Source organism: Trichosurus vulpecula, chromosome 7 (genome assembly GCF_011100635.1).
Source record: "Trichosurus vulpecula isolate mTriVul1 chromosome 7, mTriVul1.pri, whole genome shotgun sequence".
NCBI lineage: Eukaryota > Metazoa > Chordata > Mammalia > Diprotodontia > Phalangeridae > Trichosurus > Trichosurus vulpecula.
Window position 1 is genome coordinate 104,523,286 of NC_050579.1, and position 27,791 is coordinate 104,551,076.

General features: G+C 36.1%; 1 protein-coding gene across 1 annotated transcript in view; it reads left to right on the top strand.

The window, feature by feature from the left end:
* SYNE1 (spectrin repeat containing nuclear envelope protein 1) overlaps positions 1–27,791 on the top strand; it is a 593,153-nt gene that overhangs the window by 410,107 nt on the left and 155,255 nt on the right. Inside the window, exons 88-91 of the mRNA XM_036766002.1 lie at positions 94–276; positions 2,983–3,126; positions 17,513–17,707; positions 18,795–18,935. Coding sequence (XP_036621897.1) covers positions 94–276; positions 2,983–3,126; positions 17,513–17,707; positions 18,795–18,935 — 663 coding nt within the window. The remainder of the gene's footprint in view (positions 1–93; positions 277–2,982; positions 3,127–17,512; positions 17,708–18,794; positions 18,936–27,791) is intronic.

Consider the following 27,791-nt stretch of genomic DNA (forward strand, 5'->3'; position numbering starts at 1 on the left):
TTTGTGTCTGACTAATCACCTCTTATCATAATTAAGCTTCTTTATGTTTTAAATCTTACTCACAACTCAATAAAATGTGACTTTTATTTCCAGAATCTGCTGTCTGAGATGGAATCACTGAAGCCAAAGGTAGAAGCTGTGCAGATTTGTCAGAGTGCTCTAAGAATCCCTGAAGAGGTGGTCACTAACCTGCCTATATGCCACATGGCTCTCAGACTCCAGGAGGAAGCCAGCCGTTTACAACACACAGCCATCCAGCAGTGCAACATAATGCAGGTGAGTGTCAGATGCACGGAGGGCCTTCTGTATTAAACTCTATTGCATGATGTGGAGCACAAAAGAATAATTCACATGTTTTTCTTAGATCCATGCATTCTCAGCAACCCAAATATGCCCACAATGTTCAATTTGGTAGAGTGTATCATGTAAAATACAAAGGTTAAGCTTTGAATTAATCCTTAATCATTGGAACCAATTGAAATAAGCTAGAGAAAGTATTGGAGTAAATAGTATAAAAATTGAAAAGTTCTGATGTTTACATAAACAAGGACATGAGAAACTTAGTTTAGCATGACATTATCTCTGAGGAATTAAAATATCTTAAAATAACACTGGAATAGATATACTCCTGTGCAACATAATATTTTCTTCAACTTTTTAACATATTAGTAAGCTTTCTTACACAAGCTTTAATGTTAGTTTCTATGTAAAATACAAGTAAATCCCATTTTGAGTCTTCACCAACTCCTACCCATATCTTCTTCCTGTTCAATTACATAAAAACAGAAGCTTTTTCTGTTATATTTTCAATTCTACTCTCTTTTTCTACCTTCTTTATTTTTCTCATTATTTTCACAATCAGTCAATAAATTAATTAACAAGCATTTCTTAAGCACATACTATGTGCTAGGTATTGATCAAAGAAAAAGAGCCTTCAAAAAACTTACATTCTAATGAGAGAGGAAACATGGTACATGTGTGTGTGTGTGTGTGTGTGTGTATGGAAACACACATATGAGATAGAGATTATATTTGTGTTTGCATACACATACATGCACCCACTTACATATGTATATATATATATATATGTATATGTGTGTGTCTCTCTGTGTGTACTCACTCCTATGCTTTAGAACTCAAAAACTTTTTAAAATTAATGTAAAAGAAGCTTTACATGTAGTTAAAAAATAAAATATTAAGATAAAATAAATAATAAAATAAAATATTAAGACGGGACATAATAAATATTGTTTTGCCCTTCTCGGAAAAATTTTGTGATTTTGGACAAATAACTATAGACTTGACCCCAGCTCAGAGTTCAACTCTAGAGAAAATTTTTAAGACAAAGCTTAGTTTTGACTCATGGTCCTTCCTAGAGACATGCTCAGTAAACAAAGTACATCAAGCAGAGGGCAGCAATTTATTTCCTCCACCATAAAAGAAATGCTTCGGACACAAAAGGCTCTTACGAATATTTAAATCAGATACAAAAACCTATCACTCCTATTACATTATACAACACTTTGCAGAACTAGTTAGCAGGTATTTCACTTTCACCTCTGATCTGTGTTGTTCAAGCAGATTAGTAAAGGTCCATAGGGTCCCTATCTTCTGTCAAGTCAGGGTATGGCTTGGGCTTATTATCTTGTCAGTGTATATATTCTGCTATGAGAAATGTTTCAGAGGTTAGCTTGTCCTGGGCAGCAGACACTGGGACTCAGGGAAGTCCTAACTGGCTAAACTCACTCATAAAGTTACCACCAATGTTGGAAAATATCTATCTTAGTAGCACTAGTTAGTCACCTGTCCTCAGGAAAAAGAAACCTAAAATTAGAAGAGGCTGCTAGAGACTTGTGGTCCTGTCTTAAGTTCACCTAAAAAGCATGAGCTCTGTCTGCTGTGAGTGAGTAGCTTCCATAGATGCTTGGGGAATGGAGCTCTCTCTGCCCTCCCCTGCTTTGGAAGTCTGCAGGAAAGCTATAAAAGTCCCAGCGTGCTCGAGAAATGAGATCAGAGAGCAAAATCGCCAAAGTTTTCTATCTCTTTAAAATCCCCTGAGTTGGCAGTTCTTCCTGTTCAATTGCTATCCATCTTTGAAGCAGCACTCTCCCCTACCCCAAGCTGTCATAATGGGAACTAAAACTGATTGCTTCCTTATCCTGCAATGCAAGTCCACAGTGACCACAATTTCTTCAGTGCTCATCCAAAGCCCACGTCTCTCTGGAGTGGTCCAGGGTCCACCAGTCAGGGAGCTCCCTTAATTATACCCATTACATTTACAAAATGTATTACAAATAAGCTAAAATCTTAAATAAGGAATATGGAATGCAGATCATAGCATATACACTCTCACACACAAAAACATGTGCACACACACACAAAGTTTTGTTTTATTTTGTTTCTTCATCTCAGGTGTTACCAATTCCATGAAACTTCACTTGAACCTCCTTCTTCACACCTAGTTGTTAATACTCTTTCTAGCTGTTATTATTAATATTGTTAATATCTAGTTGTTAATATTCTTTCAATCTCCAAGTCATATTATGTTTGCTTCTTTGTGTACATGGTCTTTTCCTCTAGTTGAATATAAACTCTTTTGAGGTAAGGACTGCTTAATTTCATTTGTAATTGTGTCCTCAGTATTTTGCATATAGTAGGTTTTAATGATTTTTTTTGGAGGGGGAAGGTGGGGGAATTGGGGTTAAGTGACTTGCCCAAGGTCACACAGCTAGTAAATGTCAAGTGTCTGAGGCTGGATTTGGACTCAGGTCCTCCTGACTCCAGGACTGGTGCTCTCTTCACTGCACCACCTAGCTGCCTCAATGATTTTTTGAAAGAAAAGGAAATCTAAAGTGACCCTCTGTGTGACATTAAAACAGCAATGTTATCTTTGTCCCCACTTTCCAGTGTTTAATGCAGTTTCATTGTACTTTACTTCATTTTCATAGTAATTGGAAAAAATGAGCCTTTTTTATCCTATAGGAAGCAGTAGTGCAGTATGAGCAATATGAACAAGAAATGAAGCATCTACAGCAACTAATAGAAGGAGCTCATAGAGAGATCCAGGATAAGCCAGTGGCCACCAGTAATATCCAGGAGCTACAAGCCCAGATTTCTCGTCATGAGGTAAAAAACAGCAATGCAGTTCAAATGCCACATACAGTATACTGCTGTTCTTAAAATCCTTTTCTTTAACTGTTCTTTTGAATTATTTTATAGTAGGAGAATAAGCATGGATTACAATGTCTGGGATCTGAAACTAGTTAGACAAAGGAAATACATTCAAAATATATTCTATAAACCACTGCTCAACTCCTGTATGGTATTTCAGAATAATGTCATTTGTGTGCAAAAATATAATGCTTTTGAGTGTGGAAAGCATAATAAATAACGTTTGAAAGTTGCAAAGTTGTCAGTTCTAAGTTTAATATAAGGAAAAACTTCCTAACAATTAGAGGTGTCTAAATGTAGAATGGGGTACCTAGAGAGGTTATAGGTTCTCCCTCACTAAAGGTCTTCAGCAGAGACCAGGTGACTTCTTGTCAGGTTTATTGTATTGGGGATTTCTTTCATGTACAAATTGAACTAGTCCTTTCTAACTCTTATTATTATTATTAACTTCCTATGGTGCTTACTATATGCCAAGCATGAACTTTAAAATTATTATCTCATTTTATCCTCACAACTACTCTGGGCAATAGGTGCTTTTATTATCCCCATTTTATAAGTGAGGAAACTGAGACAAACAGAGTTTAAATGACTTACCCAGGGTCACCCAGTCACTAAGTGTCTGAGGTCAGATTCTGTGACTCTCGATCTATATAACAGGGCTGTCCAACCTTAAGTTTTTATTGAAACAATAGACAATATATTTTGATTTACTAAAGCATTTATGTAAATTTCTATGCTTGTAGGCTGGCCGCATAAGTTGTACTGCAGGCCTCATGTGGCCCATGGGCCGCATTGTGGACAGCCCTGATCTATAATATAGTCTTGATTGACAGGATCATGGTTTTGGTGGAATAATATTGTTCCACCCATTAGTTTGTAAGATGATTTTTTTTCTAGAAGTCTTCAATTTTATTAAAAAAGATCTTCAAATTTAACAGAATGAACATGTTATTACATATATCCACACTTTCATGTACATTTTGTGTGTGTGCGTATGTGTGCGTGTGTTAGATTTAAAGTCTTTCCTACTTTATATAAAATTACAATGTCTCATTGTAGCATTGAGAGGTGATGATAAATTCTTGAATTTATGCCAGTGGAACCTGAGCTCTGATAGAAGCTATGAAGCTGGGAAAGTTTCAAGTTCAATCCTAACTAACAATCTAGGATCAACTTAGCTAACTTAGCATGATGAGGATCATTCCATGGATGCTGGCCACTAAAATGAGAGAAAATTAAAAACTAATTTCAGTACTAAACAGATCTTTCATTTTCACAATGTTTGTGGGAGGAAAGGAAGCTTAGGATGACGCTAAACACTTCGTTATGAGTTTATCAGCAAACATTAATTGAACTGACTACATTCATAATATTTGTCCAACAATCAAGAAGTTAGCACTACTGTGTTGAGAATCCTTACTCTAAGCAAAATCAGAAAACGTAAAGAAATTGAAGCTACATGGAAAAAAGAGTCCTTGAAAAAAGGCATTGATGTAATTTCATTGGTTTCATTGTATCGCCAAAGCCAACAGAAATATTTTGGGGGACATTCAGTCACCTCTCTTTACATTCCTTAAGTATGTACGCAAGCACAGTACTATTATAATAATTGCAACTTATATGCCATCATCTATTGCAGAGGATGAAGAAGTAGGAAAAGTCTTTATACAACTTGACAAGACTACAAATTAAGTCAATGTACACCTTGATACTTGGTAACTTTAATGTGAAAGTGGATATCAAGGAAGTTAGAAAAATACGCATATTTCTCACGTATGTGTGTGTGTGCATGTATGAAAATATAATTCAGAATCAAGAAATTTTAAAAAGTCAACATTAGAATCCCATCAACTGGAGAGTAGCTAAACCAATTGTGGTGCGTAAATGTAATGAAATACTACTTCAGTATAAGACACAATCCATAGAAAGAATTCAGAGAAGAATGGAAGACTGGAAATGAGCCAGAGTGAAATTAGCTGAACCTAGGGAAAAGATATAATTACATATACATACATATGTGTATGTTTGTGTATAAACTTCAACTATGTAAACAAGCAAGAAAAAGAAACTTTACACTGTGTAATTATAATGAACAACTAGTCCTAGAGAAGAAATGAAAAAAATAGACAGCTCTCCCTTCTTTGAAGAAATAGAGTTAAGGGAACGAAATGTTGCATATACAGTTCTATGGGGTTGTTGCGTTGGGCAGTTTAAGGAACTCTTATTTTTTGTTCTCCTTTTTTTCCAAATTGTTGTTACAAGGGACAGCTTACTAGGTAGAGGAGGGGAGAGCAATATATTCAGAAACAAAGGGGACTGAAAAACAGGAAACAATAAAAAGTGGTTTTCAAAAAAGAAAGCTGTCCAATACTACTTCTATGGCTGTATCCCAAAGAGATCATGAAAGTTGGAAAAGGACCCACATGTGCAAAAATATTTATAGCAGGTCTCTTTGTGGTGCCAAGAACTGGAAATTGAGGGGATGCCTGTCAATTGGGGAATGGCTGAACAAGTTACGGTATATGAATGTAATGTAATACTATTGTGCTATAAGAGATGATGAATAGGCAGACTTCAGAAAAACCTGGGAAGATTTAGGTGAACTGATGCTCAGTGAAGTGAGAAGAACCAGGAGAACATTGTACACAGTAACAGCCACAGTGTGCAATGACTGGTTTTGATAGAATTAGCCCTTCTCAGCGATGCAAGGACCTAAAACAATTCCAAAGGACCCATGATGGAAAATGCCATCCACATCCAGAGAAAGAATTATGGAGTCTGAATGCAGAGTGAAGCAGACTATTTTCTTTTTGTTTGTTTGGGTTTTTTTGTTGTGTTGTGTTTTCTTTCTCATGATTTCTCCCATTCGTTATAATTCTTCTATACAGTATGACTAACGTGAAAATGTTTGATAGGAATATACATATGTAGAGCCTATATCAGATTGCAGGCCATCTTGGGAAGGGAGAGGGAAGAGGGAGGAGAAAATTTAAAACTTATGGAAGCGAATATTGAAAACTGAAAATAAATTGATTAATAAACAAAAGAAAGAAAGCTGTCAGAAACCTAACATTATTGCATCATAGGTGTATGAATGGGGGGGGGAGAGAGAGAATGAGAATGCACATTTATTAGGTAATTATCATGTTCCAGGCAGTGTGCTAAGCTCTAGCGATACAAATTGTCTTGTCTGCCCCTCAATTCCCTCTCTCCTCAAATCTAATTAGGGAAAATAATACATATAGAGGAGATAGAAGTGGTAATGGGAGGAGGAAGGGTACCTGTGTAGGGGCAGCTAATAAGGAGTCTTGAGAGAGTTTGGTGATGAGCAAGGTGAAGTATGGCTGAGGCTCTTAATAAAATGGTAGTCCCAGAGAAAGAGTCACCAATGGGGGGTGGGGCATCCCAGTGTGTCATTTTCGGAGAGCAGTAATTTGGCTGGCAAGGAGTCCAGAGAAAATCTAGCTGTGAATGAAATACATCATGAATATTTTGACTGAGAAGAAAGTCAGAAGTACATTACACACCACACACACACACACAAACACTCATGTGCGCGCGCGCACACACACAATGTATTTTACCATAGCTTAATTAGCAAGAAATAACTAGTTATTGATGTTTGTCATTTCTGAAATCAGTTCTCCCCAATTCAGTTAGATCACTAATTAATTAGAGCAAAGATCAAAATCAATTCCAAGATACAAAAGAGCTGTGGATGCCCAATGTGGAAAATGGACAAAAGTAAAGCTCTTGACTCTGATTATCATCATTTTAGAGAAGCTTTATTCATACAAAACAGATTCTAAGAGGCACTCAAAACAACCAAGACTATACTTCAGCCAGCAAATATTTAACTTTTTAAAGAAAATATACATGTGTGTATATGTGTCTATATACATATATAAAGGTATGCATGCGTAGATACACACGTATCTGTGTGTGTGTATGGTGGTGCAGTGGATAGAGTATTGGTCTTGGAATCAAGAATACTTATTTTATGGATTCAAATCTGACCTCAGAAACTTACTAAGTATATGACCCTGGGCAAGTCACTTAACCCTGTTTTCCTCAGTTCCTTCTCTGTAAAAATAAGCTGAGAAAGGAAATGGCAAACCACTCCAATATCTTTGCCAAGAAAACCTGAAATGGGGTCATAAAGTCAGACATCACTGAAACAACTAAACAACAACAACTTATCTAGCTAGCTAGGTATCTACATATCTACGTATACATATTTTCCTTGTGTCCCCCCCACACATATATGTATGTATGCATCTATCTTTGTGTATATTCAGTTTAATCCAGATTTGAATTGGAAGAGATATGGTTGGGTTGTGTGTGGGAAATGGTACAGTGATTTCAGTGATCTTAAGCTGATTACTGCTTTTAAAATTCCATCTTTTTAATACTACTATTTTCCCATTGAGGGTATAGTCATTCATATATCATTGAATGTGATCACAGAATTGTAAAAATTATAGGTAACTGAAAAGATAATGCAAAGAAGTTTATAGTGGAGAGAGGGAGACTCTGCCACCTAACTAATGAGTACTTTTGCAAAAGAAGAGGAATAAAATACATATCCAAGACATATATATGTGAAGAAAGATGAAAGTGAGCTGATCAATGTAGTAAAAATGATTTATAATGGTGAAGGGAATCTTCACACTGATTAGGTCATGGATTCATTAAAGTATTAAAAATATACACATAAAGTCCCTGTTGGCAATAAAGTTTAGTTACAGTTTTTCTATATCAAGGGAATTTTTATTCAAATATAAGAAAGAAGTGAACTAAATTTGTAGAAACTAATAAAAGTAGTTTTTCAACCAATGGAACTATGACCCTGTAGCTTTCTATCTCCTATAAAATAAAAGCTTTTAGAAATCTGAATCATATCAATAAAGAAGTAATTTTAGTAAAATTAGCTAGTAAGAACTTAAGTATTGATGATGCTAATTACCATTATATTCTGCGTTATGTAAATGTATGGCTATTATACTTGAGTGCCAATTAGCTAAGTTCCAAAGGCTGATCACAAGATTTGCTACTAAGCTACAAAAGTGTTGGAGTTCACATAGCAAAAGAATTACAGATAAGTGAAGTTATGAAGAAATAAAAATATTATTTTATTATTAAAGAGAAGTTTCAAATTGTGAATTTAATAAATCATGTTTTTGAATGATCATTTTTAACTAATAATTTTATAGAAATTATTAGTCTCTACCACCTCATAAAATTGTATCCTACATGTAACTCCTAGTAGACATTTCCTAATCAGTGACATTAATGGAGAATTTTATTGATAATAGCACCTACATCAAAATCATTATGTGGTCATAATTACATCATTCATCAGTATGCTAAATTATCTTAGTTGTAAATGAATGAGAGAGAAAAGCACTTATTAAGCATTTTTGTTGTTTTTCAGTATGTGTCTGACTCAGCTTGACTCCGTGTATTTTTGTTTATGGGGTTTTCTTGGTAATGATACTGGATTGGTTTGCCATTTACTTCTCCAGGGTGACCCCATTTTATAGATGAGGAATTGAGGCAAATAGGTATTAAGTGACTTCCCTAGGGTCACATAGCTAGTAAATGTCTGAGGCTGGATTTGAACTCATCTTCCTGATTCCAAGCCTTCTGCTTTATCTTCCTTACCACCTAGCTGCCCCATTATTAAACCTTTACTATGTGCCAAGTACTAGGGATACAAATGATAAAGCAAAATTTCAAAGAACTTATATTCTAATGGGGAAAAACAAATAAAAGGGAGCAAAGTGGGACACTCTGGTCCTAGAGGTCATAAGATGGTGAGTGGGAAGCAATTGGGGAAGTAGATTGGCATGTCCCATATAGTAACAATGGCAGAGCTAATTTGGTCATGTTAATTGTTCCAAAGCAAACAGAGCAGCAGACCACTAGGACAGAAGTTCCTCAAGGGTGTGGTCTCTTACTAAAGAACTGTGAAAGGTTATGGAGGAGGTGGGAACTCAGAGGAGTGAATGAGGGAGTTATAATGAATATATTTTCATGTCTTAGATATTATTGCTGTTGTTCAGCCTTATAGGGAACCTGGAAAGGGTTGCTGCAGAAGACAGGATTTTAGCTGAGTCCAAAAGGAAGCCAGAGAAGTGAGGAGGTAGAGATGAAAAGAGAGAGAATTCCAAGCATGGGGGATAGCCAGTGAAAGTGTGTGGAGTCAGGAGACTCTGGGTCTTGTGTGAGAAATAGCAAAGAGGCTGGTGTCACTGAATAATAGAGTATGTGGAGGGGAGTAAGATGTAAGAAGACTGGAAAGGGAGGAGTGGGTCAGGGTATGAAGGATTCTAAATACAGAGGATTTTAGGTTTGATGCTGGAGTTGATTGAATGGAGGAGAGGGGGAGGGTGACGTGATAAGATACATGCTTTAGGAAGATCATTGAGTAATGAGTGGTTTCAGTGGAGAGAGACTTGAAGCAGGAAATTTAACCACAAGCTATTACAATATTCCTGGTGTGAGAAATGTTATGATGGTTGAATCAGCAGGATTTGACAAAAGATTAGATATGGAGGTGAGAAAGAGCAAAGTGACTTCATGATTGGGAGAATGGTGGTGCTCTTGACAGTAATAGAGAAGTTAAGAAAAGGGGGAGGTTTTGAGGAATATAGAATGAGTTCAGTTTTGAACATTTTGAGTTTAAGATGTCTATGGGACTTCAAGTTTGAGATGACCAAGAAGCAATTGGAGGTTCAAGACTGGATTTGATTAGTGGTCAGGACTAAATAAATAGTCCTGAGAGCAATTATCACAGAGAAGATAGATGAAAGCAAGAAAAATGATGTAATAACCAAGCAAAATAGTAAAGAAGAAAAGAGGACCAAGGTCAGACATTTTGTGGGCATCTACCATTAACAGGTTTGATCTGGATGAAGATTCAGCCAAGTATCCTGACAAGGAGCAGTAAGACACGTAGGAGGAGAATCAGGAGATAGCATATCATGAAAAATTAGAGAGAAGAGTGTGTCAAGAAGAGGGAGATCTACTATATCAGATAAGGATTGAGAAAAGGGAAGGGGAGCAAAACCATTTGTTAAGCACCTATGTGCCAGGTGTTGTGCCACGTGATTTGCACATATTGACTCATCTAATCCTCACAACAAAGCTGTGGGGTGAGGGCTGTTATTTTCTCCATTTTACAAGCCATAAAATGGAAGGTAGAGGCTAAGTAACTTGTCTAGGATCACACAACAAAGTGTCTTAAGCCACATTTGAACTCAAGTCTTCTTGACTCCAGACCCAGCACTCCAACTCCTGTGCTATTTAGCTGCCTCTTAAAATGACCCTAAAGGCAATGAGATTGAGCAGTTAAGAGAAATTGAATAACTAGGCTGGAAGTAAAACTACAGAGAGTCAAGAAGTGAGTGTGTGTATGTATATATATAATACATTATATATAAAATGTATAATATAGATTATTATATATTATATACTACTATATAATACTATATTATAGACTACTGATATATTAATATTATATACTACTATATAATACCATCAAAACTCCTTTTCCAAAGAATCAATGGAAGCAGAGTCAGTGGGTTAAATGAGAGAATGCAAAGATTAGTCATTGTATTAAAGTCTATAACTACACCCTTAACTTTACTGTTTCACTGCAGATCTTAAAAAGAACAAGGAAATGTTTTCTCATTAATTCATCCTACCTCACTAATCCTTTTTATTTCATCATATGATGGATCACAATTTTAGAATCTGTTCAGTAAACTCTTGGACTCTATCACTAATGGGACTCTATCAATCATTCTTATCACTTATCACCAGAAATCCAGGTTCAATTAGTTTTTATTACTTTTTTCCCCTTCTCCTTACCAGCCTCCCTCCTTTTACTCTGACATTATTAGAACCTCTGGCCTTCATTACCATCTGAACTGACATAGGATAGTATTCTGAAGTCACCAAAATCTCTAGCTGTTTGCTCTTATTGACTCATAGCAGTTAATTTGTCTTCATGACCTGCCAGCTTCTACTTGGGTCACCATAACTCTGGATATAGTGGAGGTGGGTCATGTCTGTGATAAATCCAAAAGAAGAGACTACATGATGTATTGTTTTTATACACGTAGAGGAGTTTGAAGGTCATTTATGTCTTTTCAAATAGTGGCAGCAGAATTAGCTAGAAAAGCCAATGACAAGTCTGTGTGTTCTCTCATCAAGTTGCTAAAACTGCAAAAGTATTGCCAAAAATTATGCATCTAAGTTGTTAGCAAACCACATTTGTGAAAAAAATAAATATCATTCCTGCTTATCTGAGTATGCAATAGATCTAATTAGTGCCAGGATTGTAAAAGGAATAGCAGATGGCATTTGGTTGCTTTTTAAGGAAAGCAATTACTGTGCCTTTTGTTGGAAAATGGGGAGGAGCTCATGAGAATGCATTTCTGGAATTTCCTGATCCTTCTAATTTCTTAGCCACTTAATGGTTTGCAAATACTTGAACCAGGAATAAAATTTAAAAAAAACTCCCTGTTAGATTAATGCTATTCCTATCACCATTTCTACTATTTATATAAATGACTTTTATTTTGTTCAGTTGTTTCAGTTGTGTCCAACTCTCTTTGATCCCATTTGGAGTTTTCTCAGCAAAGATACTGGAGTGATTTACCATTTTCCTTCTCTAGCTCATTTACAAATGAAGAAACTGAAGCAAACAGGGTTAAGTGACTTGCCCAGCATCCCACAGCTAGTAAATGTCTGAGGCAGGATTTGAACTCAGGTTTTCCTGACTCCAGACCTGGCACTCTATCCACTGAGCACCTAGCTGCCTTTAAAAAATCATGGGGACAATGCACATAAATCCTTCTGCCCCAGTCACATAATATGGCCAATTAGCAAATCTCTGAACTGTATTTCACTTTACTGTCTCTGTGTAATGCTTGACCCATATTCTTTTCTCAAGAATCTTTAAGAATCCTTAGTCTTTAAGAACCCTTTTCTTCTTTCAAGGCTTACTTCCTGCAAGCCTTTCCTGATTTTCTAGTTATTAGTGCTTTCTTCCTCCTTAAATTACCTTGTATTTACTTATGTACATTTATCTTCTCAATAGAATGAAAGCTCATTAAAGTCAAAGGTTGCTTCATTTTCCTCTCTCTCTATTGCCTACACCACTTAACACAGCAATTTGCTTATCATAGATATTTAATAAATGCTTATTGGATTTAAACTTTGATATATGAAAGTTGTTTAAAGGAATGACTAAATAATTCATACTTTTATCTTTAGGTTCTGCTAGGTATTTTTATTATGAATAAATGATGGAGGGGGGAAAGTATTTGTTAATCACTTACTATGTTCCAAGAAGTGTGCTGAGTAGAATAAAACAGAAAAAGCTAGAAAGTCCCTGCTGTCTGTGATTTTACACCCTATTTGGAGAACATAATATATAAAAGAAAGCTCAGATCCTGGGAAGTGGGAAAGGCCTAGAATTCCTAAGGGTCTGCAGTGCATGTCCTCAGGGTAAATGTAAACCCAGAAGGATATTAAGAGGAATTGGCAGGGTTGATGGTAGGCCTCCATTTCTCCAGAAGAAATAGAGTTGATGAGTCTTATTACGCCTAAGTCATGTGAACATTCAAGAATACAGCATAGATTTTCAGTGTCCCTACCTGGAAGAGGGGAGAAAGATGACAGAAATGAAGAAAGAGTGTCCCTGATGGTGGCAGGCCTTCCCAGGACTTGGCTTTAATTTATGTAATTAATGGTATTACTGCTTAGCTGGATTGACAGATGGATGAGGTGATATCTGCTTTCCTCTCTGCTCATTAGAGAATATGAACAATTCCTATGGTTGTTGATAGTCTGCATTGCTTGTTTGTTTTTATGATTTTAAAAGAAATTTAAAACATTCCCATATAGAAAAAAAGTTACATGGGGAAAATCAGAAGGGAAAATAGCCAAAGAGAGCTATAGAGTAAGCTCCAAGTGAAGGGGGGGAAAGGGATAATCAAGACAATCATGTAGAGTTTGTGTGGCAAGATAAACAAAATCCTACCTGAAGCAAACCAAATTTAATATCTGCAAACATTGAATCTTCTCAGTTTTTAATTTCTTGTCTGGCTAATCTCTAGGTTTCTGAATTGCCCTCAGTCTTTAAATGACCAACTTCTACTCAGCTTCTTTTTCCTGAGTCTTATTCTTTTTGAAATTTTTAATGGTTTGACTTAGAAAAGAAGTCATCATATCTTTATTTCAAAAGACCCAGAATTTAGATAGGGTTAGATTTTTAGCCTTGTGTGGGAAATATTAAATAAAATTTCTTTAGAACCTAAAATTATGGAATTTTAAAGCATGAAGAGGCCTTAAAGATTGTATGGTATAGTCCTATAGTCTATTCATTTTGAGATTTCTCTGCAACTGAAAGAGATTAAAAGATTTGGCTAAAATCAACCACTTAGTGGCCTAGCCCAGACTCAAAATACAGTATAAAACCTATATATTTGGAAACGGCCAATGTAGGGATTTGTTTTGCTCAACAATCATGTTTGTTCACCAAAAGATGTTTAGTTTCAGGGAGAAGTTTGGGTTCCCTGAAAAATCTATGCAGTTTCACATATGTAGTCTGGCCTCTTCTCTTAGTCCCACCCATAGAATAAAAGTAGATGTTATTGTTGGAAGAAATCTTGTTGGAGATCAATTACTCCTGGTCCTTCCTAGTATCATGGAATTTCAATTAGAAGACACTTCAGAGACTATCTCATGGATTATAGGATCATAGATTTAGAGCTACAAAGGAACTTTGGAAGCCATGAAGCCAAACCACCTCATTTTATAAATGAAGATATTAAGCAAGTAAATGACATATGTGTGTGTGTATGTGTGTGTGTATTTATTTATATATGTGTGTATATGTATCTATGTATATATAATATAACATTTATAAAATATAGTTATTTTACTATATTTTATGTATGTATGTATATATATACATACACATGCATGTATACATACACACACAAATACACACCATTTGGAGAATTAGAAGTTACAAAATTTTGATTTAGATCACACAGATAGGGGGCAGCAGAGTCTTGACTATAGCCCAGCTTTCTCTGACTTCATTCAAGAGCTTTGGTTTCTTTTCTGTATAACAAACATTGAGCTGCTTTCCCCCTTTCCATCCTTCCTTTTCTACATATAACAAGATGGTCCTGCAAGTTTGCTGTTTGATGCCTCTGTGACAAGATATGAGAGGGATTTTTTTCTTCATTCACAAAACTCTTTTGTTAACCAGTCTGACAGTCTGAAAGCCGCTATCATTGCTATTATTCTATTGGATTTATTATTTCCACCAAAGTTCTACCTGAAATAGAACTATGTTGCCTGAGAAGTGTACCACTTGGTTAACCCATAGCACCCATTTTCATTGATTAGCTTATTCCATTAGGTACCCAATTCTCAAATTTATTTATCTAGCCCTAACCTTTCTCATCTCTGGCTGACCCTTGGATTTTTCAAACTGGGTAACTCCAGTGTGTCCTCAACTAAATTCATTATTTACCCAGGCTTGTCAATTTTACCTGTGTAATGTCTTTTGTGTAAGTTCCCTTCTCTGCCCTGAGATGCCACCACTGTGATGCAGATCCTCCTTACCTGATGTGGGGACTTCCATAACAGCCTGTTCATTGGTCTCCCTGCCTCAAGTTTCTTCCCCCTCCAATCCGTATTCCACTCAACTGTCAAAGTGACAGTCCTAAAGCTAATCTGACCTTGTCATCCCCTGTTCAGTAAATGCCAATGGCTCCGTATCATCTCCAGGATCAAATGTAAAATTCTCTGGTATTCACAGTCCCTCCTACCTTTCCAGTCTTCTTAGGCTTTACTCACTCTTACATATTCTGCAGTCCACTGACACTAGCCTCCTTGCTTTACCTTCCACAAGACAATTCCCTTACTGTTCTTTCGCCTGGCTGTACCCCATACCAAGAATTGTCTCTCTCCCCATCTTTACCTCCTGGCATCCTTTATGTCCCAGATAAAATCTTAACTTCTACAGGAAGCCTTTCTTGATCACCATTAATGCTAGTGCCTTCCCTCTGCTGATTATCTTTATTATATCTTATTTGTACTTAGGTTTGGATTTTTAAAATATTATCTCCTCCATTAGTTTCTGAGCGTCCTGAAAGCACAGACTGATTTGGGGTTTTCTTGTTGTTGTCTTTCTCTGTATCCTTATTGCTTAGCACACACAGTTCTTGTAGTTGTTTAATAAATGCTTGTTGACAGACTGAATGAATGATTCTGTATACTGAGTAATGGTGCACAGGAGAGTAATGTTTTCATGAAGGGGAGAGGTTTAGATCATAGTAAACTCTCACAGAAGTCGTCTATGCATACATAGTGGGATAGTTGCCAAACACTAGGCACTAAACATTTAATAGAGGTCATCAAAATAAGAGACGAGATTCATTCCTAGAAGGGTTAAGGCTTGAGGGAAGTTGGATGAGGCAGAATCAGAATTTTACCTAATACCAATCCTGAGGCTCCAGAGCGTAAATGAAAATAATGAATGATCCTACATGAGACAAGAAATTAACCTCACGTTCACATGAAACAGTTATTTTATGATCATTCACATTGCCACAAAACACTCTTGTCTCCAAGAGGTTCTAGCCAAAGGCCGCAGCTGAAATTCAAAGATCTAACTGTCTTTGCTCCATAGACTGGGTCTCTTGAGTCCTGAGAAGCTGTACAGTTGTAAACAAACTTCCTCTGCCTGCTGCACTGACTGTATCTCCACTCCATTCAATCAGCAACATGGCTAGAAATGAGAATATACACGGTATTCATTTTTATGTTAATGTGATTGGCCAGTTTCAGTTCTGAGTTCACGAAACAGGAACTGAACAAACCCTAACAGGAAGCTCTGTTCTTAAGTTAAATGAACTAAGGTAAAGGGTGACAGTTCATATTCTGTACTCCTCTTGGCTGTTTAAGCCTTCCACTTAATGTATAGAATGAGTGGAATTGGTCAATTTGACTTGCTATTACTTAACTTTTCAAATATCTTTTTCCACAATTTGGAGGGGGCAGTGTGGTATAGTAGAAATATAAATAGAAATTCAGTAGAAATACAAATGAAAAACAGTAGAAATACAAATAGAAATACAGTAGAAATACAAATGGTCCTGGACTCTAAAAAACTGGGGTTTCCTCATGGCTTCTTCTATCTGCGTGATCTTGGGCATGCTATATCATTCTCTCTGGGTCAGTTTTCCTACCTATAAAGTGGCAAGAAAAGACTAGGGATACACTAAGTAACTTCTAAGGTCCCTTCCAACTGTTCATTGAATCTACTTGGTAGTTATAGTTTTTCACTTCTTTTATATACATATATCTTTTAAGAGAATGTCATATATGTTTGGGGGTTTATTATAATCTTGGAATTGACTCAGAGGTGTTTTCTAAATGCCACATGATTCCCAGAAGGCATTTTAAGTTTACTTTTACTATAAAGTCTATTCTCCCTTTAAAATAAAATGGGGGCAGCTACTGAAAACAAATTAATTTAAATGTCAAAAAGTTTGAACCTGAACTAAATTTGCAAAGAGTAACTGTAAAGAGTGGTGAAAAGATGAGTTCTAATTGCTATTTGAAATATATGTATATATATATATAATTTTAAAAAATAAACTTTTTTTCATAACTTAAGAGCTTTTATGAAACCAAAATGATTGGTTCAGCTTACATAAGAAAAGTAAAAATAGAGCTGCCTTCAGGCAATATTTGTCACACACTTTACCTTGCTACAGTGAATGGCTCTTTTCTCTGTTTGTTGTATTCAATATGGTGAGAGCTGAGAGTTGCATTTTTTATAGTTTTAGTCATCACATGACCTAATTTCCGTGGCATGAACCATCTGAGAAATTTCAGCGTCTTTGGGCATTTGCAAAGAGTTGCCGTTTCTCAAGGATAGCACAAGTTCAAGCTTCTGTTGCTTCTGTGCAGCTCTCCCAGCAAGCAATCGGTGATCAGCGTCATCCTGTTTCTTTTTGCCACCGAATGTAGCTTTCACAGCAGTTTTTCCGGGTTCACTGCTTCGCTCTTTGCTTTGTGGTTTAGCTGTGCTGTGAGATGCAGCCTGACTTGTTCTCTTCCACAGTCCACATCCTGCCTTTCAGCTACTGCTGCTGATGATGTCTGGCTTCTGAGACTCAGAGCTGTGATTTTATTGGCTGGCCCTGGAGAAGGATAGCCTGCCTGCCTAAAGGAAGATGAATGCTATTAGTTCTGTTTCCTTTTGATGCTGCTCTGACCCAAGGAAAAAAAAATGTTTTCTCAGGAGCTGGCTCAGAAAATCAAGGGATACCAGGAACAGATTGCCTCTTTGAATTCTAAGTGCAAGATGTTAACAATGAAAGCTAAGCATGCCACCATGCTGTTGACAGTGACAGAAGTAGAAGCGCTTTCAGAAGGAATGGAGGACCTGGACACTGAGCTCCTCCCAACACATTCCACGCATCCCTCAGTGGTTATGGTAAGGACCAAGCTGGTATCATTGCCCTCTCCTGTTAGCAATACTACAGTCTCTCTGTCGCTTTGCTTGGGTAGAGCCAATGCCTACATTTCCCCTCTCTGTGCCTGGCTTCACCACTGTACCTTGGATGTTGCAGATTAGAATGGACTGAGAGTTCTTCATTAACTTTCTGTGGCTATACTTGCATTATGACTGAGCTTTTACACTGCAACTAGTGGTCTTGCTATATGGTGGCGAAAGGGATCAGTGTGATTTGAGTCTGCTCAATTAATAATATTGACAACCAACACTTAGGATGTTCAATGTCTGTCTCTAATTATGCATGTTAACTTGTATAAATTTTAAAACAATGTTTGCATGTTGGCTGGTGTATTTGGGGGAGGAAATTTGATAACATGTTTTTCTTGTATTCTCTCTAATGTAATACATAATGATAATTTCTGTACATTTTTTGGCTGTGATAAACAATTTCATTAAGAATTAGAGGAAATTGTTATTATAAGTAGAGTTACAATATAGAAGATGACAAGAAATAAACTCCATTAAGTTCTGTTCTGCAACATTCAATATCTCACACTCACCCCAGTACAAAATTACTGACAGTAATTTAATTAGCTATTGTGACTTTGGACATTAAAAAAAATACAATAGTTATCATTTAACATTTGGCCTTAACTTTTTTGTGTGGTATATTGCTTTTGGATACCCTTCAGTTTCCTAAATTATTGTTAGAATTATGAGATGATCCAGAAAAATTGAATTCTGTTTCACAGACCCTCTATAGTTGTATGGAACAAGGTAATTCTAGCCTTTATAAACAACAATAGTTTAAAAAATTAGAAAATATTTAGTTACCTCTAAAATTTAATAGTGTCATATCCAACATCTTTGTCAGTTCAACTAGTGGCCATTTGCATCATATCAGTCATAGAACTGAACCTTCCAAATTCTTAATACAAAATGGATCCCCAAAATTGTATCTCAGGAATTCTAACATTAACTGTAATTTTACATGTTTTGATTTGCACCTAATTAACCTTTTTTGTTGACATGTTCCTGTCCTTTGGGCTTGCATTTCCTGTGACAGATGACTGCGGGTCGCTGTCACACGCTGCTTTCACCTGTCACTGAGGAGTCTGGGGAGGAGGGAACCAACAGTGAGATTTCCTCTCCACCTGCCTGTCGCTCTCCTTCACCTGTGGCTAATACAGATGCTTCTGTTAACCAGGTACCTCCTACTTGGCACTCACTCTGGACAGATGCAGGACCCCATCCTGGGTATTTTTTGCAAGCTGTTTCTATGCTTGAGGATTGATTGATTTGAATATCATTATGTTTTTTTTTTGATGGTCACACTATTGTTTATTAATGCAAAGCATGACTGCCTTTTGAAATTCATTACATAACTTGGCAAATCACCTTAACTCTCTTTTCGAAAGTGAAATGGAGAAAAACTCCATTCCTGGAATTGAAAGCACTGTGAAAAGCTATTAAATTCTATATGAAGGCCTCACTTTCTATTTATCTATGTATAATGGATATTGTATCCTAACAGAAAATGAGGTGGTGTGACACTTATTTTTGGTTTCTGCCATTGTTTTTCTCACGAGCATTTTAAAGTTATAATTATAATAAATCAAAATTTAAATTATAATTAATTATAATAGCATTAATTTGAGATTTTATACATTCTAAGTATAACCAAAATAAGAATAATAACCCACAATTCTCTAATGTTTTATGGTTTAAAATTTTCTCTGCTCACAACATCCCTGTGGAGTAGGTGGTTCAAGTATTCTTTTATACATTGAGAAAATTTGGACTAATAAAAATTGACTTGTCCATGTTAGAGACTGTGATCAAATCATCATCTTTTGACTCTTAGGCCAATTCTCTTTCTACTACAAGACTCCTTTTTTTTTGTAACACCTGCTAATATTATGTGATCATGATTTGGAAGCTCGACAACAATTTAGAATTTTTTATGGGGGCAGGGTCCACTTCAGGCATGGAAATTAACTCAGACTATTCATTCATCTGTAACTTCTAGTCTCGGATTGTTGCTCAGAGATCAAATGACTTGGACATATTCCCAGACTAGTATGTTCAAGAGGTAGGACTTGAACCCAGGTATTCCTTATACCAGTACCAGTTCTCTTATCTATTATTCCACAGTGCCCTGGTAGAATTGACAAGAGCTTACATTCCATTGACTTAGCCTTTTAGAATTCAAGGCCATCTCTTTGATAATAGGATATTGGTGGAAAGACTTTAGTTAAAGATGGCAAATTTATACTTTTTCTAAAAATAGTGTATTTGACACACAGTCTGCTTCAAATTTAAATCTCTTGGTTTTCATTTTTCTTTTATTTTCATCACTACTTGTCATAAAGTTTCATGGACCTAGAGCTTCCCACTTCTAAAATGATGTGATAGAACCAAATGATCTCCAAAGTTTCTTCCAGCTTTAGGTATTAAGATCCTCTGAGTAGTTTAAAATAAAGAGTATTTTTGTTTTCAAGAACTTCTCGAGTTATTTGGAGTGAAGTAGATTGGACTTATCTAGAGTCCAAAATGATGATCATCTCTATCATTTTGATGCAGTTTTAAGTATAAAGTATATAAATTAAAAATTAGTAAGATTAAACTTTGGATTATACTGGCAGAAAAATAGGACTTCTTGGTTAAATCTATGTGATATCAAATATCAAGTTTAAATCCAAAAATAAATTTATTCTAACTATGTAGTTGCCTATGCATCTGAATATTTGGATAGATCCAAATAATTGGCTGGAATCTCTGGTTTTCATCTATACTAGGAAATATGTAGATAGTTCCTTGGTGTGTTTCACAAGCTTTTCCAGGATATATTAGCTAAACCATTTCTCCTGTTATTTTAACATAAATTGCACATAATTTAAAATAGTTATATATTTAAATCATGAAATGATATGGAACAGTAAAAAGAGCATTCCTTCTAGAGTCAGAGGACCTGGGTTCAAATTTCACCTCTGACACATTATCTGTATGACTCTGGGGAAGTTATCTAACTTTTCTGCACCTCAGTTTCCTCATCTATAAAATGAGGAGGTTGGATAAAAGGCCTTCTGTGAAGTGCCTTATAGTTCTATAATCCTATGATTTTATTCACTTCCCCACATTCTGTGGGGATTAGCAAAACTTAATACATTTGTTCCCTACTGATAAGTAGCATTACTGTTAAATTTTTGTTTTTATATCTTCAGTGCCTGGTACAATGCCATGCACATAGCAGATACCTAACAAATGTTATAAACAATGCCTTGTCACTGTGAGTATGTATTTGACTGTGTTTGAAATTGAAAATTGTCTTAGATATGGTGAATGAGGCAGCCCTGGACAAAATTGTGAAACAGGGAAAGAAAATTCTCTTGATCTTAATCAGTATTCCACTCTACCTCCCACCCCCATTATTCACTCCTACCTAGAGAATTTCCCACCAGGTACCCTCTGCCCTTTCTTCTCTTTAATTTTTCAAAACCTATTTTCATACTTTTTATTCTAGAGTATAAATGACTAATAATATAATAAAGTATTATTCACACATACAGTATTTACATTTTCATAAGGATAAAATATCTAAATTAAATGGATTTAAGCTCTATTTTAAGCATCAGCCAATATATATATATATATATGTGGGTGAAGAGGATCTTAATACTTAAAGCTGGAAGAAAGTTTGGAGATCATTTAGTTCTATCACCTCATTTTACAACTGGGAAACTCTAGGTCCATGAAACTTTATGGCAAGTAGTGATGAAGTTGAAGTAAGTAGAAAAGTATTTATTGCTATATGTGAAAGTTATGCTAATTATTAAGAATACAAAAAAGAGAAACTATGGTCCCTGCCCTAGGAGCTCACATTCTAATTGCAAAGACAACTTGCAAACATCTACATACAGACAAGACATATAGATATATACAGGGTAAATCGGAGGTAATTTCAGAGGGAAGCCATTCATTCACACTGAAAGCGGGTGGAGGGGGTAACAAAATGGGAAAACTCTTGAAAATTGTGGGGTTTTAGCTGAGTCTTGAAGGAAGCCAGGGAAGCTAGTAGGCAGATCCTAAGAAGGAAAAAATCCAGGCACTGGGGGACAGCCAGACTCCCAGAGTTGTCACTTAGATTTTCCAGTATGAGGGACATTAAGAATGCCAGGCTAGTGACACTGCATGTAGAGTATGTGGAGGAGAGTAAAGAGGAAGAAGACCGGAAAGGTAGGAAAGGACCAGGGCATGACCAGTTTTAATAACCAAACAGGAATTTTAAAAGTTTGGTCCTGGATAGAACAGGGAGCCAAAGGGGTTTTTGACTAGGGGAGTAATGTGATCAGACCTGTCCTTTGGTAAAAACTATTTTAGGTAAATCAAAGGAGATATGTATATGATGAGAGGACATAGCAACAGATGGAATATGTGGGGTGAGACTGAAGCATCCAGGATGACACCTATATTGTGACCCCGGTGGTAAATGATGTATTTGTTAATATGTTGGGGCAGGAGGAGGTTTGCCCATAAAGACTCATTTGCTTACTTGGTAGGCCCATCCTCTAAAGTATACCTGTATGTATATGTGTGTGTGTTTGTACACACACACACACACACACACACCTCATTAAGAGACAACCCAATACCTAGAATGGCCTCAGTATTTTTCTAAATGGGTTGTGAAACTTAGGGTACTTCCTGAATTTAGACCCTTCAGCAGCAAGAAGACAGAGAGAGGTTCATTCATTCACTAATTGATTTATTAATTAATGAATTAATCTTCTATAATATAGTATATTCTATTATTCACTGGGTATGATATAAATTTTAAATAAAATCCTGTTCAGCAAAGCTGTACACCAGCAATTTGAAGAGATCTATTAACTTCTCTCTTTCTGTTTCTACTAATCTTACCCTTGAGTGGCAGTTTTTTTTGGTATTTCTCACATTCCTTAGCACATGATAATGGACTGTGTATGTATTTTCAAAAAAGAAAAACATATACCATTCTGTATAGGAGAGGCACTCTGAAGTGGTGGACAGAGTGCCAGCCTCAGAGCCAGGAAGACCTGAGTAAAGGTTATTACTCATATCTGCTGGCTAGGGGTAGAGAACCTGTGCCCTCGAGGCCACATGTGGCCTTCTAGGGCCCTGGGTGCAGCCTTTTGACTGAGTCCTAGTTTTACATAACAAATCCTTTCATTAAGGAGATTTGCTCTGTGCAGTTTGGATTCAGTCAAAGGGCCAAACTTGAGGACCTAGAGGGCCACATGTGGCCTCGACGCTGCAGGTTCCCCACCCCTGCCCTAAGCTTAACATTTCACTTAACTTCTCATGCCATGGATAACTCTCTAAAATTGTAAACTTTTGAAAAGATGATAACTCACTTTGGTAGAGGAAGGTAGTTATTCTAGGAATTCTCTCTGGCAGTAAAATCACAGGTCCAGTTCCTCTGTACCATGGCATTAAAATCACCAACATTATGAGTGAGATTGCGATTTTGTTCCAAAGCTGAGAATAAGACATAAAACTATCAGCTCTTAAGCTGTCATGTCTGTCATATAAAGCACTTGACATAAATTATTTCATCATATTATCCCTTTTAATATTCATACCAGCCTTGTAAGATAGGTGTTAACAGTTATTACTCTCCTTTTACAGGGACTGAGATTTATAGGCTAAGTGACTTGCCAGTGGCTATATAGCTAATAGATTTCAGTGGCAAGAGGTAAACCCAATAATCATTCTCCTAAACACTATATCCGTGCATCTGAAATTATTTTCAAACCTTTTTATCAACTAAAATATATGTTCTATCCTAAAATTAGTTTTCAGCAAATGTTGACTTTGGAAAAATATTGTAGAAGCAGTTGTGTTCTGAAAATTAGGAAATACTCAATATACATAAAGAACTCACAGAAAATTTTACTTAAGCATTATTTTCATCTAAATAGAGCAAAAAAAAGTTTAGAAATTAAGTTATATTGTCACTACAGCTTATGGATTCATATGTTAAAAAAAACAAATCATAAAATCCTCCATGTTTGTGAACAAATGGTACAGAAGTGTGAGTTAATGGGAAAAGGGTGCAGAAGTATTACATAATATCTATTGCATGAAGCCTATTGAATTTCAAGTTGGGACTACAGGGCACATTTTCATAGGAATTCATCTTAAGCATAATATTCATGCTGAAAATACTTTAAAAATCACCCAGAACTGAAGTTCGTTATTCTAAGCCGAAAATAGCAATTTCTTAATAGTTGCAGCTGTTTTAAAGGAAAGGGGGTTGGTGTACTTGCTCTAAGTAAACCTAAATTAAATAGCTAACCCATCCCCACTCACAAGTCAAATTAATTGTAGCTATTAGCCAACTTGTAACAATAACGAGGTTTATTCTCAGGTAGAGGTGATCTGACAAAAGCAGAAATTGCAGCAAATACCTGGCTTCTTTTTGAAACACACCTGAGTCCTATCTTAACCAAAAAGTAAAATAGAGGGTTAAGAAAAGCGTTTTTGGGGCTTGAATTTCTCAAACTTTTCTCCCCTTGACAATCCAGCAGGCTTTGTAATTATCCATTCTCCTAATTCAAGAATATGCACATGTCATGGTGCATTTCTTAGTAATAGATCTTAAGGACCTTCAGTACCTAGCATATTGAAACTACTTAGGGTCTCTTTGCACTGTTATCTATGAACTCTGTCCCCAAGTACAGCCAAATAAGTCCTTTAAAAAAAAAGTAGGATCAGAAAACAATTTTGACAGATTTGAAATTGTGTGCATCTCTAGACTAGAACTTTCATGGCAAAATGCTATATTCAGTCCCAAGACCAAAGACTTTGATAAAACATATTTGGGAAAATGGGTATTATAAGGGTACTGCTAAGTACAGCACTACATATATTAAAAATTAAATTTGCTCTTCCCCCATGCATCACATAGAACTATATCAGAGCTTCAGCATAAACAATAAGTCTGAAAAAATACTTTATTGAATGTGTTTTCATTAAGGATATTTATGAGCCTTTTTATATGTAATATTTTATCTAAAATAATTGACTATATTGCCTTAGTTAACAACATTTAAATGTGATAAAATTAAATCTTACACATTTCTACCTTAGGCTAAAGTTTAAGCATAGATTTAAAAAAAATTATCATATACAACAGCTTGAACATTTATGAATTTGCAACATATGCCAAAAGAGGAAGACTTAAATTTTTCTCTATTTTAAGACTTCCTTTGAGCTGTTGATATTTTATCCATGTTGCACAGAATTTATTCATAAATAACTATTAGCAAATTTGCTAATTATGTTCATATATGTGATTCTATTATCAATGATCAATATGTTTTATTAAACTGAGATCAGTTTGTTTATTCACATCATTTATAAGGCAGAGATAACATCCTGGAATAAATATTGCTTGTATAAATTGTACATGAACTGCATTTCCTAGCAAAGAAAGATTCACACAATTTTTCATGGAATGGCCATTCTCAGCAAGATACAGTCTTTTAGACCAAGAAATGGTTATCCTCTACAATAAAACTAAAAAATAAGTCAATTCTTAATGAATTTCTGAATACATATTTTCTATGGTGGCTTTAGCCCAAATTCTGTTTTATCTGTGACACCTTTTTGTGTCAATATGAGCAGTTATCAACATTCCTATGTTATCTGTACACTTACAGGTAACTTCCACTTTTAGCATCAATGAAGGAGGCCAATGGCATTAGTCATTCAAAAATTCTTGTTCATTTGGCTTTATCACATACTGTTATGCTACTGGATTTACTAAAGGACTTTCTTCCAGTTTCCTTTTGTCTGGTACTAACTCTTCCTTTGAAAAGGTGAGAGAGAGATATACAGCTTACTTGACCTAGAAGGTGCTATTACCAATTGAACCAACTGAGCTAACCTATTGTTTAGCTCTTCCAGATAAGAAACCTTCACCTTGAACTCATTTCTCGGGATGAATGTGTTAGAAGTGCTAATCAAAGGTTGGAAGGGATTTGGGAGGAAGAAGTCTCTCTAAGGAGTCACCAGTTTAACAGAGAGATCATAACTTATTAAGCACAGATTTAGAGCTGGAAGAGACTTTAGAAGCCACCTTGTCCAACTTCTTCATTTTACTCTTGAAACAAAGCCCAGAAAAATTAATAATTTGATCAAGGTCACAAAGGTAGTCAGAAACAAAGTTGGGATTTGACCTCTGGCTCTCTGCCTCTAAATCCAACATACATTTTTGCTATATCAGATCCTAGACTATTTCCTAGAACAAACCCAGGAAAAAGTGGCTAGAACAAATAGATACTACAAAGGTAAATCTATATTGTTTCTAGATTTTTTTGGTTAATTTTTTTCATTAGTAAGTGAATAAGGGAATAATCTATGAACACCAGGCAATTAGATTTGCTTTGTTTTTGTCATCTAAAAAGAGAAGTTGGGACAGGTAGGTGGCACAGTGAGTAGAGCACTGACCCTGGAGTAAGGAGGACCTGAGTTCAAATCTGGCCTCAGACACTTGACACAATTATTAGCTGTGTGACCTTTGGCAAGTCACTTAACCCCAATTACCCTGCCTTCCCCTCTCCAAAAAAAAAACAAACCAAAACAAAACAAAACAAAAAACAGTTGATGGATTCAAGTCAATTTGTTGAATCAGTCAGTGAAAAGACCAGCTACAGCAGAGAGTTCAAAACTTACAAGATTTAGAGTATCTATAAGATTACTTCCAATTTTTCCTAGTCCAGTCTCCCCAGGCTCTTTCCTATATCCATCAAGTTTGATGCCTCCATAGGCCCTTCCAAGGTTGGATTGAAAGAGAAAGTGTGCACAACATGTTTTTTCAGGGTGTTAGGAATCTGCAGCCTTGAGGTCACATGTGGCCTTCTAGGTCCTCAAGTGCAGCCCTTTGACTGAACTCAAACTTCACAGAACAAATCCCCTCAATAAAAGGATTTGTTCTGTGAAACTTGGACTTGGTCAAAAGGATGTGCCCAAGGACCTAGAAGGACACATGTGGCCTGTAGGCCTCGGGCTCCCTACCCCTGAGTGCCGTAGCATATTTTGCTTTATTTTATCAAATGTTAAAACATTTCAATTAATTTTGTCATTTCTAAGGACACTGAGTAAGCAATGAACTTGGTGACCTGGTCTGTTGCTTTTTCTATGTATTTATGTATCAGAGAGAAGTTATCTTTTTTGTTGTTAATCATTTAGTTGTGTCCAACTATTTGTGACCCAATTTTTATGGGGTTTTCTTGGCAAAGATACTGGCGTGGTTTGCCATTTTATTTTCCAGAGCTCCCATTTTATAGTTGAGGAAACTGAGGTAAGCAGAGGTTAAGTGGCTGGCCCAGGGTCATATAGCTAGTAAGTATCTGAGGCTGGGTTTGAACTCAGATCTAACTGATTCCAGGCTTAGCATTCTATCCACCGCACCACCTACTGCCTGGAAGTTATCCCAGGAAATACAGATTTAGTCAAGGATAATTAGGATAGATATTATCCATCATTGACCAAATCTGAAAGAAAAAATTGCCCTGGATTTAATAGTATGTGAGGAGAGAAAGAAATCCTTTTTGCAAATATATTTCTTCAATAGAGGAAGCATCATATAATGGATAGAGTACCTCTTTGAAGCCAGGAAGACCAGGGTTCATGCCTGGCCTCTAATATATGCAAACTCCCCAATGCTTTTGGCCACTTTAAAACAATGCAGAATGCAAGTTTAAAAATTTGAAACAATGCCAAAAAGGTGCCAACCTGCATTGATAGAGGTAGTTTCCTCACCTGGGAGTTTCCTCTACCTATTCTCTTAAATGAAGCAAATTTTGAAGTGATTTAAGTCATAATCTAGTAAATAGTATTAAATAAAACAATAAACAGAAAATTTCAGTTCAATCCTCTGCTGCTGTAATTCAACTCAGCAAATATTTATTGATCACCTATAATAGACAAAGGACTGCACGAGATGCTATAAAACAGGGTGGCATGTTAGATGAAAGATGGGTTAGATACAAAGATGATGACCTTCAAGGATCTTATG